At 46.6% G+C, this 18046-nt stretch overlaps 1 protein-coding gene and 1 long non-coding RNA gene across 2 annotated transcripts; one reads left to right on the forward strand and one right to left on the reverse strand.

Moving 5' to 3' along the window:
* On the forward strand, positions 1–3249 carry LOC134540500 (putative nuclease HARBI1). The gene is made up of 3 exons (XM_063383326.1): positions 1–1551; positions 1871–2146; positions 2547–3249. The coding sequence occupies exons 1-3, from the start codon at positions 1255–1257 to the stop codon at positions 3051–3053; spliced, it is 1080 nt and encodes a 359-aa protein (XP_063239396.1). The 5' UTR covers positions 1–1254; the 3' UTR covers positions 3054–3249.
* On the reverse strand, positions 3093–6815 carry LOC134540507 (uncharacterized). The gene is made up of 3 exons (XR_010076449.1): positions 6047–6815; positions 5075–5463; positions 3093–3926 (listed from the first exon to the last, which is right to left on the reverse strand). It is a non-coding gene; the product is annotated as an uncharacterized LOC134540507 (long non-coding RNA).
* Between the last annotated feature and the right edge of the window lie 11231 nt (positions 6816–18046).

Consider the following 18046-nt stretch of genomic DNA (forward strand, 5'->3'; position numbering starts at 1 on the left):
GAGGGCTTAATAAGTAAACACACGTAGAGGCATGCAGGTGTCCCTCTTAGATAACATGTGGAGTGTAATCGTGTATGTAAGAGCACCACAGTGTGCAGTTTTTTCAAGTGTAATCGTGTAATAGTGTAACCAAAACTTCTACATGTTCCGACGCCTCACTGGCAGTACCGCCGAGTAGAGCTCGCGCCCAATGTAATGAACCAGTGTAAATCGTGAACAATAAAACGTCCACCCCGCACCTCCCGTGCGCGACGTGCGACCCGTAAAACAACCAGAACCGTGTATGTAAATAAACAACCCAACCTAATCAGGAACCAAATTCCATCACCGCCGACGGTTCTAGCGGGCCACGCTGGGGCAACGAACCCACGACCATCACACGGTTAGACACCGAGCTAACCTGGCGCCCCCCCGGAACAGAAATCTCTAAAAAAGCCAGCCACCCCGCTAGGACTTGCGCCCGACAACGAACACGAGACCGCGGCTGACGGCATATATACAAAAATTACGCTTGTTTTCGAATTTCAGTTTCGAATATTTTTTATCCTAATTAAACATTTAAATTTTTATTTAATTTTGAAGATCTGTCTTGCAAACATTTTATTAACACGTTTAAGTTGATGAACATGCATATATAATTTTTTTTCCTATTTTATACACATCAATTTAAGGAATTGACTTAGGCTGTTGTTGCACGAACGAATTTCTGGGGTTTTAAGGTGTGTACGAAAATTAAGGTACGATCCGGTAATTTTTCAGATTCGAATCTAACTTATCCTCAGTGTTTTGCTCCGGTTTGCTCACGCACGAGAGTCCTTGCTTCAGGACCACCCGAACCTGTGTGTAGTTAGGATTAGGAAGTATTTTGAATTAATTTATTGTGTTCTGCCGAAATGTCATTGTTTATTTAGTTTATCATGAAATTATTAATGGAACTAACAACGTTTATTAATATCTGGGGTGATATTGTCGTATGCTGGTCGACTAGTCACTGACAATGCTGCCGTTCTGCCGGCTACTCAGGGATCGGTAGAGGGGGGTTCGGGCCGCTTGGCCGAGGGACGGCCGAATCTATAGATGGCTTTCGGTTATTATCCATTTGCCAGCAGTGCGTTTTGACTGAAATGCACATTATAGATCTCTTTCGGATGTAGGTTGACTGCTACAAAGTGGAGAGCCAACCACTTTCAGGTGAATGTGGTCTGATGGTGTTTCAACAGCTTGTTCAGCTGTTTGTTTACATTTTTTTTAACCATGGCACGGGAGTTGGACGAGTTTCGAAACCACATTGACGAAGTATTTGAATTCTCTGAAGAATTGGAAAACGTGGCGCGAGCCCCGAAAAGATATTTAAGAAATATGCACGATCCCTTTGAAGTTTATCGAGACAGGGAATTTCAAATGAAATATAGATTCTCCAAAAATGTGGTTAGAGATGTGCTGTATCCATATGTGGAACACATGGAAAAACTTGATAAAAGAGGATTGCCAATACCAGCAATTAGAAAATTGCTTCTGTCTTTACGATTTTTCGCAACAGGAAGTTTTCAGGTTAGTTTATAGTAGGCCTAATACTACGTTTGGTGTCTTCTAGGCATCCCTCGCTCACTGTTTCAAACAGTACAATATTGTGCATGTAGGATGTGAACATGCTTGTTGGTAACCTTCCATTGCTCCCAAACATGTGGCTGTTAATAAAGTTGTCACATCGTCAGTGAGCAGATACATAGTTCTTGCCAAACACAAACTGGTAAAAAAATATGGAATGATGAAACATGAATTTGCAGTAGGTAGGCAAATATTATTGTATAATAAATGGTTATGGCAAATAGTTGTTAATGTCTAACAGGGCATAAATTCTGTACTTCAGCAGGTTTGCGGTGACCTTGATGGCATAAGCCAGACTACAGCAGCTGGTGCAATAAAAGATGTAACTGAAGCACTGGCTAGTCAGCTAAGACATCATGTCAGACTGCCCAGGACAGATGCAGAAATGAATTTTGCAATGCAACATTTTTTCGATATAGCAGGATTCCCTGGTGTAGTGGCACTAATAGACTGCACCCATATACCCATAGCCAATCCTGGTGCTGACCACGGTGAACTATTCAGAAACAGACATGGAATATTCTCCTTGAATGTGCAGGTAAGCATGAACATGTCTTTGTGTGTTCGTTTTGTAGGTGTTTAAAAACATAGCTAATCTACAGAAATGCTGTCACAAAAAAAAAGCCTATTAAAGGCCTACATGCATTACAATACAATAAGTGGAATGTTTCGGTTTGCTAGTAAATAATTTGCATGGTACCAAGCTTTCAGAGGTCCTTCATATACACTGTTTCCATGCATTTTTATAGACCCTCACAACAGGCACCACTGACCTAATATGTCAACATTATTGTTGTCATTGTTAAAGTAAATAAATGTTGGACACGTGATGAATACAAATTGTTTGTATAAAAAAGCTTGTAAATTGGGCTGTGCAACATGATAGAATGTGTACCATGGTCACCTATTTTCAACATACATTTGTTTTCTGTGGGCAGGTAGCAGTTGGTCCAAATTACAAGATTATAGACATTTGCACAACAAGACCTGGATCCTTTCATGATGCCAGAATATTCAATTGTTCTGGCCTCAAGATCTGCTTTGAAGAACACCGTTTAAAAGGTCTAATGCTGGGAGACAATGGCTATGCCTGTCTTCCATACCTCTTTACACCTCTTCTTCGCCCACATACTGAGGCAGAAGTAATGTACAACACTGCTCACAAACGCACGAGAAATGCTGTGGAGAGAACCTTCGGTATTTGGAAGCGGAGATTCCGCTGCCTCACCAAGAAACTTGAAAACAAAGTGGAAAATGCTGCTGCAATCATTTGTGCAACAGCTGTGTTGCACAATATCAGCATAGATGCAAATGAACCATTGCCAGATGATGAGTACCCATGGGTGGATGAAATTGATGTCGCTGCACCACCAATGGGTTTGTTTCATGGCAACAGAAATGGTCATCACTTCAGAACTGCCTTTATTCAGAGACATTTCATGTAACACCTATGTTAACTTTGCTAAATTTCTGAAATTTCAAAGCTTGCACAAACTCTTCAGTAATTGTTTGAAAATGCAAATATCTGTGCTTATATATGTGATTAGGTTGCATAAGCATGAGTTGTGGCATAATGCTTTACATATTAACACCTAGGAGTAATTTGTAAGTGACAAACAATAATAATAATTTCAAACATAAGTAGTTTATAAATTTCATTTGTGCCACCGCCAAATTATAAGTGTGCATTAATTGCATCTACTGTATATAACCACAAAATTTATCACCAGTATTTACAAATACACCTTTTAGTACATAAAACATATCATTACAAGATGCAGTGAGGAAAGCAGCAGTGCAAAATTTATGTATCTGTAGGAGAATGTAAAGATAGCTTCGAAAAGCAAAAACATCACACCAACAATATTAGTATCCTCATACCTGTTGATATCAGAAACAATTATTCTCAGACATTAGGTTTAATGCCAACCTCAAAGCATGGGATCAACAGGGAGGGGAGAAGACAAATTGTAGCATGTACTGTTTGTAAGATTTTTATTAGATACTGTAGGAATATATCACCATTAATTACATTATGAGACTGGAAAGCAAAAAAAAAAATTAACAATTCTTCATCAGTTCTTTTTCTTTAATCTCCTTTTCAATTTCTGAAATACGCAACAAGTTCTTTTCTCTTGCAATTTTTAGAGAATGGATTTCCGCATCTTGCTTCATTCGTGAGCGATGAGCTTCACGAAGCATCTCCATCTCAAAATCAATTTTTTCAATTCGTTTTTTTACTTCAGCTTCAACCATGCGTGTCGACTTCACAGTAAATGAAGAGTTTTTGCGAGGTGCAGCTCGAGGGGTTGAGTTATCTGAGACAAACACATTCAATAAATAATTATAACTATATCACTACAAACACAAGCAATGATGTTACTGATTTATTCATACTGTTATTGCAAAATGAAATTACAATGCATAAGCTGTAACTTAAGAATGGTAGCTATGTTTTATCAATTAAAGAGTACTTAATTGTATTTGTCACATTCAAAACCACATTACCAACCTCAAAATTATATATATATATATATATATATATATATATATATATATATATATATATATATATATATATATGAGAGAGAGAGAGAGAATTCATTTTTATACATGTAGGTATGTGGGAACCCTGTAGGCTTTTAACTTTCATTGTATTTATTTGATTTTCAGAATAATATACTTATTGATACATTTATAAAGGATACATTTTTAAAAAGTTGTCAAATATTTGAAAGATAAATAACAGGTTTCAACTATATTGCAGCAATGTTGTTTGCCAAAAAGCCACTGCAATTGAAATATTGTTGCAATATTTTATGTTTTTAAATTTCCTTACATATTGTGAAACATCTACTCTCAGCATTTTTCATGTGTTAAGAGGATTACACTTCAAAAACATACACAATTAAATTTAAGTTTCACAGCACAAATTATTATTAATGTCATAGGTATAGAACCTACAAACTTTATTATTATGAAGCAGATACCATGCTACTGTACTAACAGAACATTAACTTGAATATGAATTACAAATAAAATAAGATTGGTAGAATTTACTTTAAAAATTCAATAGGGCCTTACATTTTTACTTTAGGTACTTTTGTTATGAGGAAGTCCCATTATTGCTGCATGCAAATGTAAATAAAATTATTTTTAATGTTCGACTTTATAATATGTATTTCTGAAATATTCTAGTAAAGTATTTAATATATTAGTAATCCTTTAAAACAGTTTTACATCAATGTTTCTATAAGAATGTTTCTAAAATATTTAAGTTAGTAAGTATTAAACATTTTAAAAATATTTAAAACACTGTCATAGTTTTATTGGAACAAATTATTTCACCGGATTTATGACCTCCAAATATTACTCTTTCAGATCTCTTATTTATTTAAATTGTGCTGGTGATCGTGATTTGGTAAAACAATAACATAAATTCATTAGGTAATTAGCAATTACTTACTGTGTGATGAGGCCTCTTCGTTATGTGAAACAATGTCAGGATGTACTAAACCAAGCTGTAATGTTGGTGACATATCAGGATTGTCCACATCATCAGTGGTTTCGAGAAGTGTTGCTGATGACATGTCACAACTTTGATGACTGCTGCCAGCCAGAGGTACCTCTTGTATGTCAAAAGTAATATTTCTTGCTTCCTGGAGATGAACAGCATTACTGTCCCAAGGACAGTTCACGTCCAGATCGAAGTGAGGTTGAATTGATGAAACTATTGTCACCACTTCTTCAACTTCAGGCTTCTTTACAAAGGCACTGCCACCACCAGTCTTCATTGCATGCTGCCTTTCCGCTATTTTATGTTTCTTTGCAGTAGTTTTCGTCTTCTCCCAACACCTGAAAACATATATTTTTTCTGTTTAATAATAAGCACATGGTTTTAATTCCTCAACATTGCGTTAAATGTTACCAAATCTAAAGACTTCCAGTAAAATGATAAATATTATATAAAAAGGCATTATGCCACTTGTCATTTGTAAAGTGGAACATAAATATTCTAATGGACATTTATAATACAAGTGTTAAATGATATGCTGCAATAACACTGTTCTTGTCATTGACCTAGATGATGTGAGTATTATTTACTTTAATGAAATTCACTTTAATAAACACAAGGGTCTACATATAAAAATACATCACCAGGTAAAAGAATTGAAATTTACGAACTCGGACAATACAATTAAAAATAAAGTAAAATCATGCTGTTAAAAGGTAATTGGCCTATATGATTGATTATGAATTCGGAATTTATGTTTTGATCTCCACATAACATATCCTCTTTGGTTAAATAATTTAGGGGCTGAATCTATTAGTAATTACAAGGCACTTTACGAAAATACACAACACAATGCGTTTAAATTTTCCAATATATACATAATACATTAAAGTAAATGTAAACGGGCATACATATATTACATACCTTTTAAGCTGTGCATCGTCTCGTTTCGTTACATCACTGGCATTAAACTCCACAGAAATTCGTTTCCACGCTAGCTTCTTTTCGTTGTTTGTGACAGCATCTGTTTTTTTATTTTCTATTATATGCTTGTACTTTTTGATTAAGTCATACAATAAATACTTCTCCGCCTGGGTGAAAGGAATCAATCGTTTATTTTCGGTACAAACACTCATCGCAATAAGCACCCGATACGACTGAACCACATTTTCTGTATAAATATTTATGGTGTAACAGACAAATGAATATCAACAAAATATGGGCGCTTTCCTACACCAGTTCTAAACACCCCAAAACTCGCTAAAACCGTGCGCTGTTGCCATATTTAAATACCATTTGGCTGTGAAAGCGCATTCAGCTGGCAAACTCTCGAAAGTCCTTTATACGTTGTGAACGGTTGACAAGCTGCCAAGTGAATGTCTGTTAACAGCACTTTCGAGAGAGGTCTATAGTTTCGGCCCTTAGGCCCGAATTCAGAGTTTACCTTCGAAAGCGCATCCAACTCTCATTCATCTGGCAGACTCTCCACCTCTCATACTTCAAAAACGCCTTTCGAATGACTGCCAGCTGAAAGCTTGTTCCCATCCACTTTCAGTGAAGATCTGGCAACATGGCACAAAAATTTTCTTAGATCAAGTACTTGGAGTGTGTGTGGAAAAGCGCCCTATTTCATTTCGATTGTCTTTTGTTTGCTCTCCCGCTGAAAATAATATTTTGTTTGGATTGGACACGAGGTTAGATTTACCAGACACTGATAATAAAAAAGGACATTTATCTCGCAAAAGGAGGACATTTCACAAAAACGGAGGACAATATATATATTTTTAAAAAAGCCATGAATTAATTACAATGGAGTACTATATTTTACAATGTTTTGGCATTTAATACAGTTTCAGTATAAAGAATCAAACAAACTACGCATATACAGCATATTAAAAACACGTGCTTCTGCATGTGCTGCTACCTGTCGCCGCTTGTTCATCACTGGGGCGAAGCCCCTCAGCGCGGGGGAGGTACAAGCCTTTTTAGGGGCTCTTGTCCTCCCTTTTTGTCATCATACATATGTTGAGGGGATAGAAGGAATGAACCCCCTCCCCCTCTTGCCAAGTTGTGATGTTGGCTGGAAGCGAGCACACTCCCAGCTGGTCTTCGAACAGAGGAAAAATGTTGCCATTTTTCCCCCGGGTTTCCTTTTGGTTTTCTACCCCCCTTTGCCCACTGAGGATGAGGTCGAACGCAGGTTTACCCCCCCTGCGCATTTGCCCTAAGACGGTCGGTAATTTAGAAAAATCGTGGGTCTTTATTTTATATTGAATGGGTGAATTTAAACATTAAGCCGAAAGTGTTATTTTCAAGCTAGTCGGTGGTCGGGGAATGCGTCCTGGTCTCCAAAAATAGAAAATAATGAGTAAGTAATTTAATTAATTAATTATAATTAATTAATTAATTAGTGTAGGCTTTAAATTAATTTTATGGCTTGGCTGTGACGAAGCCGGTGCTTCGTTCGTTGTGTAGGGAAATTGGCTCTGGCCAATTATTTGCACAGTTTTTCTCTGCTTAGATTTTAATTATTAAACTTTTGCGGAATTTAATAATATTAATTTTAATTTTAATTTTATTATCTGGCTATGTATGAATTTATTTGGTAATTTATGTGTTGGTACGAGAAAAATACCGCGAGTATTGTGGTGAAAAAACTGGCTGGTAGTGGCGAAGTCGGTGCTTCGCTCTGGTTGGCTGCTGGTATTTGGCTCTAGCCAATCACAGTGCAGTCCGCTCTGCGGGCTGGCCGCGGTGTTTACTGTGAATTTAACACGCGATGCTGGATTCCCGTGGCTTGGGGACAGGTAGTTATGGTATTGTCATGGCATTTGCGACCTTATTCGCAGCCCGTGAAGGACGTCAGGGCCTGAATGAGCAGGAGGGTTTTCATAGAGGGATCTGAGACTGTATTGGCGAGGAGCATGTATGGTTTGAGGTGCGTCATGAATGAGGCGAAGTTAGTTTCGCGAAGGAATTTTAGGAGCTCCTGAAGGTCGGATAGTGCGGATGGAATGCCAGTACAGTCGTCACGAGAGGTTGGTCCTGTGGTGGGGCGGGCTGAGGAGTTGCCTGTTGTTGTGCTATTGCTGGCCGCCTGTGCGAAAGAAAATGTGGGCCGAAATGGTTTTTCAGGTGGAGCTGACGTGAGTAACGGAAAGCTGGCTGGCGTGACCTGAGGGACAGTTTGCTTAATTATTTCAGCTCGTGCGGTTGCGTGATCCTGTCTGGCCTGCACTTTCTGGAGATATATAGGGCAAAGTTTGGAATTACCCTCGTGAATGCCTTTCCCCTTGCAATTTGCACAGTTGGGTTTTTTTTTCGATGTTTGGACAGGCGGCGTGGGTGTGGGGCCCGGCGCAGTGTTGGCATCGAGTTGCCAGGCGGCAGAAGTTTTTTGTGTGTGAAAATTGCCAGCAATTTTTGCACTGTGCGACGTCAGTGACTCGTTTTCGGTACTGTGTGATGACGACTTTCGTCATGTTGATGACTGTCAGTTTTGTGAGAGGAGGCAGCGTGTCGTTTTTACTTGCTGTCACACAGAATCGGGGCAGGGGTTCCTCCCAGGAGTGTGTTGGGTCAACAGGGTCAGTGACTCGTGCCTTAAACTGGTAGACATCGAGGACAGAGTACCCGCGCGCCTCGAGGTCCTCTTTGATGGCTGTTGTGGGGGTTTGCTTAGGCATTTTAATGACCACCTTTTGTGGCAGCTCTGAGGCTGTGCTGAAGGTGTAGTATGGCACAGGGGCAGAGTCGAGGTACTGCTTGACCAGATGGTATGCCTGCTCGTGCTCGCATGCGATCTGGAGCCCCTCCCTTACAAGGGCTAGTTGTGCGCCGCCAGGGGCCAAGGCTCGCATGCGAGTGACGAGCTGATTGTATAGGCTGGTGTCAGGAACAACCAGCCTCAGAGCGTGTTTACTCACTTTTCTGGCGCGCGGGGTGTCAGTGTGTGCTGCAACGCCCTGTGTGCCCTGGGGGCCTTGTGTCGTCATGTCCTGTGCGGATGCTACAGCTGTCGCGGGCTCACGCGAGTTCTGGTTGATTGTGTGTGCGGTATTAGGAGCTGACCCTGTCGAGGGGGTGGTGGGGGGGCCCGCTGTGTCAGCGAGCGGCTCGTAGCGGTTCGAAACCGCTATTGGCTGCGGCGTGGTTGCCTGCGGGATTTTTCTCTGCCGTTTATGCTGCTGCTGCCATTCAGAAGTTGTCTCGGGGTGCTCCCTTTCCTTCTTTGCTATGTCGCGAAAGTATGCCGCATACAACTCCGCAGGGACAGTGATGGAGGCAACAGAGGACCTGGAGGCGACAGATTCACAGTCTGAGTCGGGATAGTTTGCAGTGTCCATGTTTGTGTCTGAGTTGTCCTGGGAGGAGGTGAGTAGAGTCACAGTTCCGTGCCGTACTGGCTGAGAGCTGCCGCCAGGATAGACTGCGCCGGGTGTTTGTTTGTTTGGCATGGACTGGGCTGGGAGTCCCTGCTCAGTCATTCCACCAACCCCCCTCAGGGCCGGCCCTAAGGCTCGGTCGCGGGAGGGGCAGGAAGCCACGGGTGTGTCCTGTGTTCGGTGTTCTTTAGGGGCAGTCTGAAGAAAGTGTTGAAAATCTATTACGCTGTAAGAGGACTCGCCGCTGACCCAAACGGGCTAGGCTCGAGGTGGCCGTTCGGGATTTATAACCTCCCTCAGGCCGGCTGTCACTCTTGTGTCCGCGAGCTAAAGAATCGAAGCGATGCGCAGAGAGGAGTCAGGGCCGCACTCCGACGACGCTCACGACTCGGTAGCTGTGATGGAAGTGCTGCTGCTACCTGTCAAGCTGTCATAGTACTACTTACTAGTGGGATGACTCTGCGGACAGCGCGCGCTTTGCCCAGAGTGTAATTGCAGGAATTATCTCACTTTATATAAAAGCCGGACATTTTGGAGCATTAAGGAAAATCCCGCCGGACGCAAAAAAATACATAAAAAGGAGGACATGTCCTCCTTTTGCCGGACGTCTGGTAACCCTACACGAGGTTGAGAAATTTTCTTAAGATGGATACGTTGCCTAAAATTATAGTGTTTTCTCCAGATGAAAAAGCGATTATTTTTGATCTCGTGAGAAAGCACAAAACCGTAATCGAAAAAAAACATGAAAAACAGATGCAGTTTCTTACAGAGAAAAAAAATTGTGTTTCGAACTCTTGATCCCGACAAAAATCAAACGGGCCTGCTAAATTTCTTATATACCTTCGCGGAACTGGATTTTCATTTTCAAGATCATCAAAAAATTCAAAAACCTCGTCAATGTGATTTGGAAATTCATCCAAATCTTCTGCCATCGCTACAAAACACGTGTCTGATGCACACTTTGCGGGCGAAACGATTTCTTTAAAAACGCATATTTAATTCCAAAACATATTTTACATATCTGCCATATGACAAAAATGTTTTAAATAATTTCAAACATACATGAACACGTTTTTATGTGGGAATTATATATTAAAACCATCAACTGCTCCGCCGATTTTCAACTGAACAGGCATTCGAATGAGCTTCAGACCACATTCACTTTCAAGTGGTTGGCTCTCCTTATCCAGCAGTCAACCAACCACTGAAAAACGTCTCTGCCGAGCAGCTTCAATGGAAAAGCCTTTCGGTGTGTGGATAACCGTCGAAAGAGCTCTCTGAATTCGGCCCTTAGTCTCCAGAGATGAAATGAGAACAACTTGAATAAAGTTTGATGGTCCTTTATACTCAAGACGCTGAACACTTTACATGGGGCTGCCGCGTTTCCGCCTGTGACTATTTCTATGTGGGTCGAAACCCGGTTACGCGCACTTATATGGTGATGAAAATACGGGACGTCCCGCCCGTGACGAATATTACCACACTGTAAGGAATAGAAGTCTTTACGACTCGCACGCAATAGGATGTCTGCCCGGCTGTACACCACAATGACCGCGGAGAAAAGTAAAAAAGCACGAAACATACAACGGCGCATGACCAATTTGCAAAAATAAACTGCGACTCGCAAAAACTAGCAGAAGACAACACGTGAGTCAAAATACAGGATAAAAGCACGCGACTGAATGACAAAGTAACAAACTCAACTGCAAGACTGAAAAACACTTCCGCACGGCCAAGTCTAGCGCTACTGCGAATCCCGCACCCGTTCAATCTCACCTCCCAGAGCGACGTCATGAACACGTCCGCCGGCTCTCGTGCCGGGTCCACGGCTGCCCTCCCACCCCCCTGCCGCGCCTGAGCGCCCGCGTCTCCCCCCTTCTTCGCGAGCCCGCTGAACACGCTGATTGGTCACAGGCGGAAGCCACGGCCTTGGCGCCCCGTGAACAATTAAAACTTATACAAATACATAACCCTTCAATACAAAATAAATTATAATAAAATATAAGCAAAATATATACAAAAAAGGTAAAACAAAAATATATTTACAATTAAATAATATGTAAAATCCTGTATGGAAAAAAAACGTCGCACGTCACTCTCACTTGCGTCGCACAACACACGCAAGAGATAGCGCTGGCGAGGCATAACGGCCTGAAGGAGCCGAGGAGACACTTGGGTCGACGTCAAATGCCCCCCCTCCGACGAGGCCGTTATGTCAGCCAACGCCTCTCATTTATCCACGAGTTTTCAAAGCCGCGAACTGCGTAGCACTGTGTGTGGTGGTGGGGACGACGTCTGGTACCGTGGGTCGTGAATTATATACCCCCTTAGTGACATATAAGGCAATAGGCTCATGACTATCTCGGGGCTCTGATGGCAGGACAGGACAGACTGTGCCCATCTGCGAGAACACGAAGTCTCACAAATACCCTGGTGCCCGTCGTGTCCTTGTGGGACGTGTCAGTTTGGCGGATGACGTGTTAGAAAATGTGTCGGGTGAGGGTGGGGTAGAAACATCCCCCACGAACGGTTCCAGCTCCTCGTCTGATGACGTCTCCACCTCCGTCATGTCGGCAGACCTGTCTGTACGTGCCTCGTCCGTCGGCAGGGTCGACGAACCCTTTCCGTCATCTTCCTCCTCGTCATTGTCCGTCTCGGGCTCCGTGATCCGGACCGAAAAGTCAGAGTCAGTGAGGCTAATGTCTAATGGCCACAGTGGCTCCCCAAGCCTCTGGGGCTCCTGGTGTCTCCCGGCCAGACTCTCAAACCAGACTACCGTCCTTGTTGTGACCCGTGGACTGTCGTCCGTCCGCACTTGTCCGTCTGTCGGGGGCTCCTGCGTCTGCCCTTCGTCCAGCTCTTCAATCAACCCAGGAAGAGTCACGTCTGTCTGTCCTCCGTTGACCACTCGGACACCTCGATGGCCAGGTCCCCCTGCCTCTTCCGCTCACCATGTCCTGCCTGCTTCACCACCTGCGGCTGGTCATGCCTCCCTTCGCCGTTCTGTCTCATGTCCTGTCCTTCCACCGGGTTATTCGCCCGCTCTTCTTGTCTGTCGTCAGCGTCCCGCTCGTCCCGCGGCCCGTGAGGAACGCCCCTCGCGCGGCCGGTGTCATGTGTTGCGTCACCTCGCGTTGTCTGACGGGGACCCGCTCTGTCTTCCCTGTCTTCGTCGCTAACCCGTCTCCAGTCGTACCGGTGTATTTTAGATGGCTGTCCACTAGGTGTCTGGATGTAGTAGGATGTCTCGCCTGCGCGACGCAACACCACATGGGGCCCGTTCCACTTTGGGGCCATCCCCACGCTGAACTTGTTGGCGCCCGATGACAGATGGTGCTGTCGGACGTACACTAGGTCGCCTGGCTCAAAAGGTTTGGGAGGGCGATTGGTCAGTGGAGTGTTGTGCTGCAGGTACTGCTCCTGCCGCTGACGTGCCTGATCTCTCATTTCAGAGAGTTCAACGCGGGTGTTCTCCCCCCATCCCCCCCCCCTCTGTTGCCGCCGCAGCCACGCGGCACTCTCCCAGGAGGGCCAACTTTTGTCCCTGCACCAGCTCTGCAGGAGAGTAGCCGGTGACGTCGCTCGTCCTCCGCCGTAGGCAATATAACAGATTAGGAATGTGGACGTCCCATTTTGAATGGTGTCTCCCAACCGGAGGCGGAGCTGTGCCTTGATCACCTGGTTCCGCCTCTCGGTTGGGTTGGCCCGTGGGTGGTAAGTGGGGGTCGTATGATGTTCGACACCCCACTTCCTGCAAGCCGTTATCCACCTGGCTCCCTTGAAATGCCCGCCATTGTCACTCAGTAGAACTGCTGGGTAACCGAAGCGCGGGAACACCTCCCCTTCCAACAATGCCACCACAGTTCCTGAACGTACGTTGGACACTGGGTATGCCTCAACCCACCTTGTGAAAAGATTTGTTACCACGACCAAGAACCGCTTCCCTCTTTTGCTACGTGGATATGGCCCCATTATGTCTAACGCCACGGTGTGAAAAGGCTGCTGGGGCCGACGGGGCCATTGCTGTTCCTCTCCGTCTGATCTCCGCACAATCCTATGCTGACTTATTGGACAACGTCGGACCTACTCCTGGACGTCCCTTGTGATGCCCTGCTAACAGAATGTCTCCCTCGCGGCTCTCAGCGTCTGTTCCACCCCCGGGTGTCCTGCAAGAGAGTGGTCATGGAAGAAGGACATGACTGCCGCCCGCGCCCCCTCCGACACGTAAATACTCCATGACTCCATGTCCCCTGGGACTCGGACCTGCAGTGTTTCCCCTCTGCAGCGCCTGAAAGGTAGGTCTCCTGCACGGCACTCCTCCATCTGCGCCACAGTCGCCGCGTCTCCCAGTTGCGCCTGCTGCACTGCCTGTACCAAGTCTGAGAGTGTATTTACATAGCCCGAATCAGTGTTAGGGGTGGCCTGTGTGGTCAGGTAAAGGGCAGCGGGTGACGGCCCCTCTGTCGTGGACGAAACATCCCCTTGGGGTGGCACCAAGTCATCCCAGCTACCCTCGTCCTCGAATACCATGGCTGGATCAGGATGCCTGGACAACTCGTCTACCAATTGATTTGTCTTCCCTGGCACATGTTCGACCTGAAAATCGAAATTTTGAAGCGTCATGGCGAAGCGGGTGAATTTAGACTTCCTCCCTTGCATCGAGTTCAACCATTTCAGGCATTGATTGTCCGTACGAAGCACAAACGACCTCCCCTCTAAGTGGTGACGGCACCTGCCTACCACCCATACCACTGCCAGACATTCCTGTTCGTTGACATCATACTTGCGAGCAGCAGGCCCGAACTTAGTGCTTGCATTCTCCAGGACCCGCCGTTTGCCCTCGGGCCCAAGCTGGTAGAGCACGGGCCCCATGCCCACCTGACTAGCGTCTGTCTGGAGGTACAGGGGCTCCTCCGGCCTCAGCCTGGCCAGCATATGACACTCACGAAACAGGGCTCTGACAGCAGTCAGCGCCTGGTCCGCAGCTTCTGTCCAACGGTACTTAGTTTTGGGGGACAAGAGATCAGTCAGCGGTGCAGTTACTGTGGAAAAATCTGGAATAATTGTCCTGAGCCAATTTAAGAGGCCCATCAGTCGCTGAAGCTGCTTCCTCGTCCGGGGTAATGGCTTGGCCTCGATGAGATCTAGGTGCTCGGGGAGAGGGCGGCACCCATCCCCGTCAACATTGTGGCCGAGGAACTGAATCTCCTCCGCCCCGATGTGGCATTTCTTTGGCGCGCAGGTCAGACCATGTCTGGCCAGCCGCTCAAGAACCATGGCGAGTTGTTGCGAATGGTCCTCCCACGTGTCCGACCAGATGATGACATCGTCCAAGTAGGCAGTCACGAACTTTCCCACATACCCGTCAAGGACTCTGACCATCATCGTCTGAAACGTCGCGGGGGCGTCCATCAGCCCGAACGGCATGGCGCAGAACTGAAATCTGTGGCCATCGGGAGCGGTAAAGGCAGTCTTCGGTCGGTCCTCCTGGCACACCGGCACCTGCCAGTACCCGGACTTCAGATCTAAGGAGGAGAAAATTTTGGCCTTGCCCAGGCTGGCCAAAGCGTCCGTGATGTTTATCAAGGGTGGTGGGGCGGGAATTGTGACCGAGTTCACCGGTTTAAAGTTCACACAAAACCTCAGGGTCCTGTCTTTTTTCTTTGCCAACACCACCTGACTGTTGTAGGGTGAGTCACTGGGTTCAATTACCCCGTTTCTTAATATTTCACTAATTTGTTCCTCAATTACCTGCTGTCCCCCGTGCTCAGTGTCATGTGGCTTCACGAAGATGGGTGTGTGGGGCCTGGTGGGTATGGTGTGTTCGGCATAGGTGATGCGGCGCAGCATGTTCATTGCCGCAAACATCCGTGGTTGCTGCGCGAGCACGTCCTCAAACAGCGACACAAACTCTGAAGGCACGCTATTGCGAATGTCTCCTAGACTAATGGGTGGGGAGGACTAGGGTGGAGCTCGTAAGCCGATCCGATACAGAGTACGCCTGCCCTGCCGACCCACATGCACCTTACTTTCGCTGACGTCTATTGCCGCGTCTTCCTGTATCAACCAAGGTAGGCCGAGTATCAGGTCCTCTCTCAGTCCCGGAATCACCAAGGCTGTTGTCTGACTCAATTTATCACGAACACCGATGATTACCTTGGCGCACCCAGACGTGGGTGCGCAAATTCCCTGTGTTGCCAGCTGGATGTTCCCCTCGTACGGCTCCACGTCCCCCTCAGGCACCAGGTGAGCGGCAACAAAGGTCTGGCTGGTCGCCATGTCCACCAGGGCTCGAACAGGGCGCCCGTTCAGGTGGACTGGCACCCGGAGGAGCTCGGCTGCGTCGTCCCCCAGCTGTCCGAGACGCGGAGACGCGGCCCTGCGTCTGCCAGAAACAGCTGGGACGTCCGGTTGACCGGGCTGCTCGTCGGCGACATCAGCTGGTCCGGCGTTGACGGCTGGTGCCCACGGTGTGCTGGTAGCTCTGGGTGTGATGATCGGCGTCGTCTTCTCGGAGAATCTTGTGGTGGTGTCCAGGTCCTCCCTCAGCGATTTCTCATGCTGATTGGTCCGTTACAGCGTAGTCCTGTCCCGCTGCTTCCTCCCGTCCGTTTGTGCTGAGTTGTCTGGGCCCTCTGGTGTTGATGTGACAGCGGTCCGAACCCTAACGGTCCGTGCGCCTCTTCCCCGCACTTCGGTACTGTCCTTCTGCCGTTCGCATTCCCCGCGCCGCCGTGCTGGTGTTTCCTGTGGCGACTCACGTGATTCAGTCAAGCTGAAACTCCGGGAACAGTGGTTGACTGTATCACTGTTCCCTACTGGTAGTTTCCCGGCTGGCGTCCCTCGTCTGCCATTTTCTTCCACGCACGGTTTCTGGTCGGGCATTCTGCGTGCCAATGGTACTCCTCCATGGCACAGTACAGGCACCTAGGTGGTCGGCTTCCAGTCACGCGCCTGTCGACGCGGCGCTCCTCCTGACATGTCGCCTGGTCGTGTCTAGCAACCGATCTTGCTTGTGATTGGCGCGGAGGGGGTGGGGCCACGTAAGGGACAACTGCCCAGGTCTCTTCCCAATTTTCCTGTTCCGCGACACTAGATCTCTGCGCAATGTCTTTCGAAGCATTCCCACACCTAATTGCCTGTAAGTCCCCTTCTACACTGCGCGCGAGCTCCACAAACTCCCACAAGTCTAGTGCGATAGCACTGCGCAAAAACGGCCTCAAAGTTGAATGCAACTGTTCGCAGATCATTGGCAACACTGCACTCAATAGTCCATTTGTGCCTAAACGTTGTTACAGGCACACTTTTCTATGAATAAATGCCTCCGCACTTTCCCCTTCCGCCTGCGGCATACAGTAAAGCTGTTGTTCACAACTGGAGCACGCCATTGGTCCGTCGTAACGTCTCAACAATGTACGTTCGAACTCCTCCCACTCCGCGAGAAAATGTCCGACCTCCGCCCACCATGCCTGTGCGTGTCCTCTTAACTGTTCACTCACTCTCAACACCCATCTGTCCCACGATATATCCTTCAATCTATCCTTGCAAGTTTGAAGAAATGTCCGCGGATCCTCATCTGCCTCCCCTGAAAAACTTGGTAACAGTTCCGGCACCTCCACTACATGCATGACTACCGGTAATTGTCCGTGCCCACATTGCCCGCACTCAGTCACTTGTCCGCATGCTCAGCGCCGCACTTCCCCCTGGCTAGCTGCGTCTGACTCTGCCGGTTGCTGTCTGCGACTGTTTTCCGCACTGTCTGTGTCCGTGTTTCCGTGTTGCACTGTCATTTTTTCCGACTTCATCGTGCTACCCAAAGGACACGAGCAAGTTACCGCAATGATCAGTCCCGTCTGCGGTAATCCACACCACTCGCACTGTTCGTAGTTATCTGCCATTATCCGTTACTCGTCTTCCCGACGTATTCGATCTCCGCCTTATCTCGTATCTTCCCGCGACGTTATCTCCCGCTGGTTGGCGATCTCTTCCCGTCGCGAGATACGTGATCCCGCGCGGCCAGCGATAAGCCGCGCTGCTCCGCCGTGCGAAATACGATGCCGACGTGAGACACTCCGCGTTATCTCGCTCCCGCGCAACTGTGTAGCGCCCGTTTCCTGTGCAGCTGCTCCCACGTCTCACGACTGTCTCTGCATCTTGTCCCGCCCCGCACACAATGTCCGAAAAAAAACTATGTCAGATGTCCCATGCACTATGCCTCTTGCCACGATTTGATGTTAGACAAAGTTTGAAATCGTACTTTGGCTAGGCCACACTAGTTAGGGCGCCACATGTCGTATGCTGGTCGACTAGTCCCTTACAATGCTGCTGTTCTGTCGGCTACTCAGGGTTCGGTAAGGGGGGTTCGGGCCGCGTGGCCAATGGACTTAGGCCCGAATTCAGAGTTGACCTTCGAAAGCGCATCCAACTCTCATTCATCTGGCAGACTCTCCACCTCTCATACTTCAAAAACGCCTTTCGAATGACTGCCAGCTGAAAACTTGTTCCCATCCACTTTCAGTGAAGATCTGGCAACATGGCA

Source organism: Bacillus rossius, chromosome 1 (genome assembly GCF_032445375.1).
Source record: "Bacillus rossius redtenbacheri isolate Brsri chromosome 1, Brsri_v3, whole genome shotgun sequence".
Classification (NCBI taxonomy): domain Eukaryota; kingdom Metazoa; phylum Arthropoda; class Insecta; order Phasmatodea; family Bacillidae; genus Bacillus; species Bacillus rossius.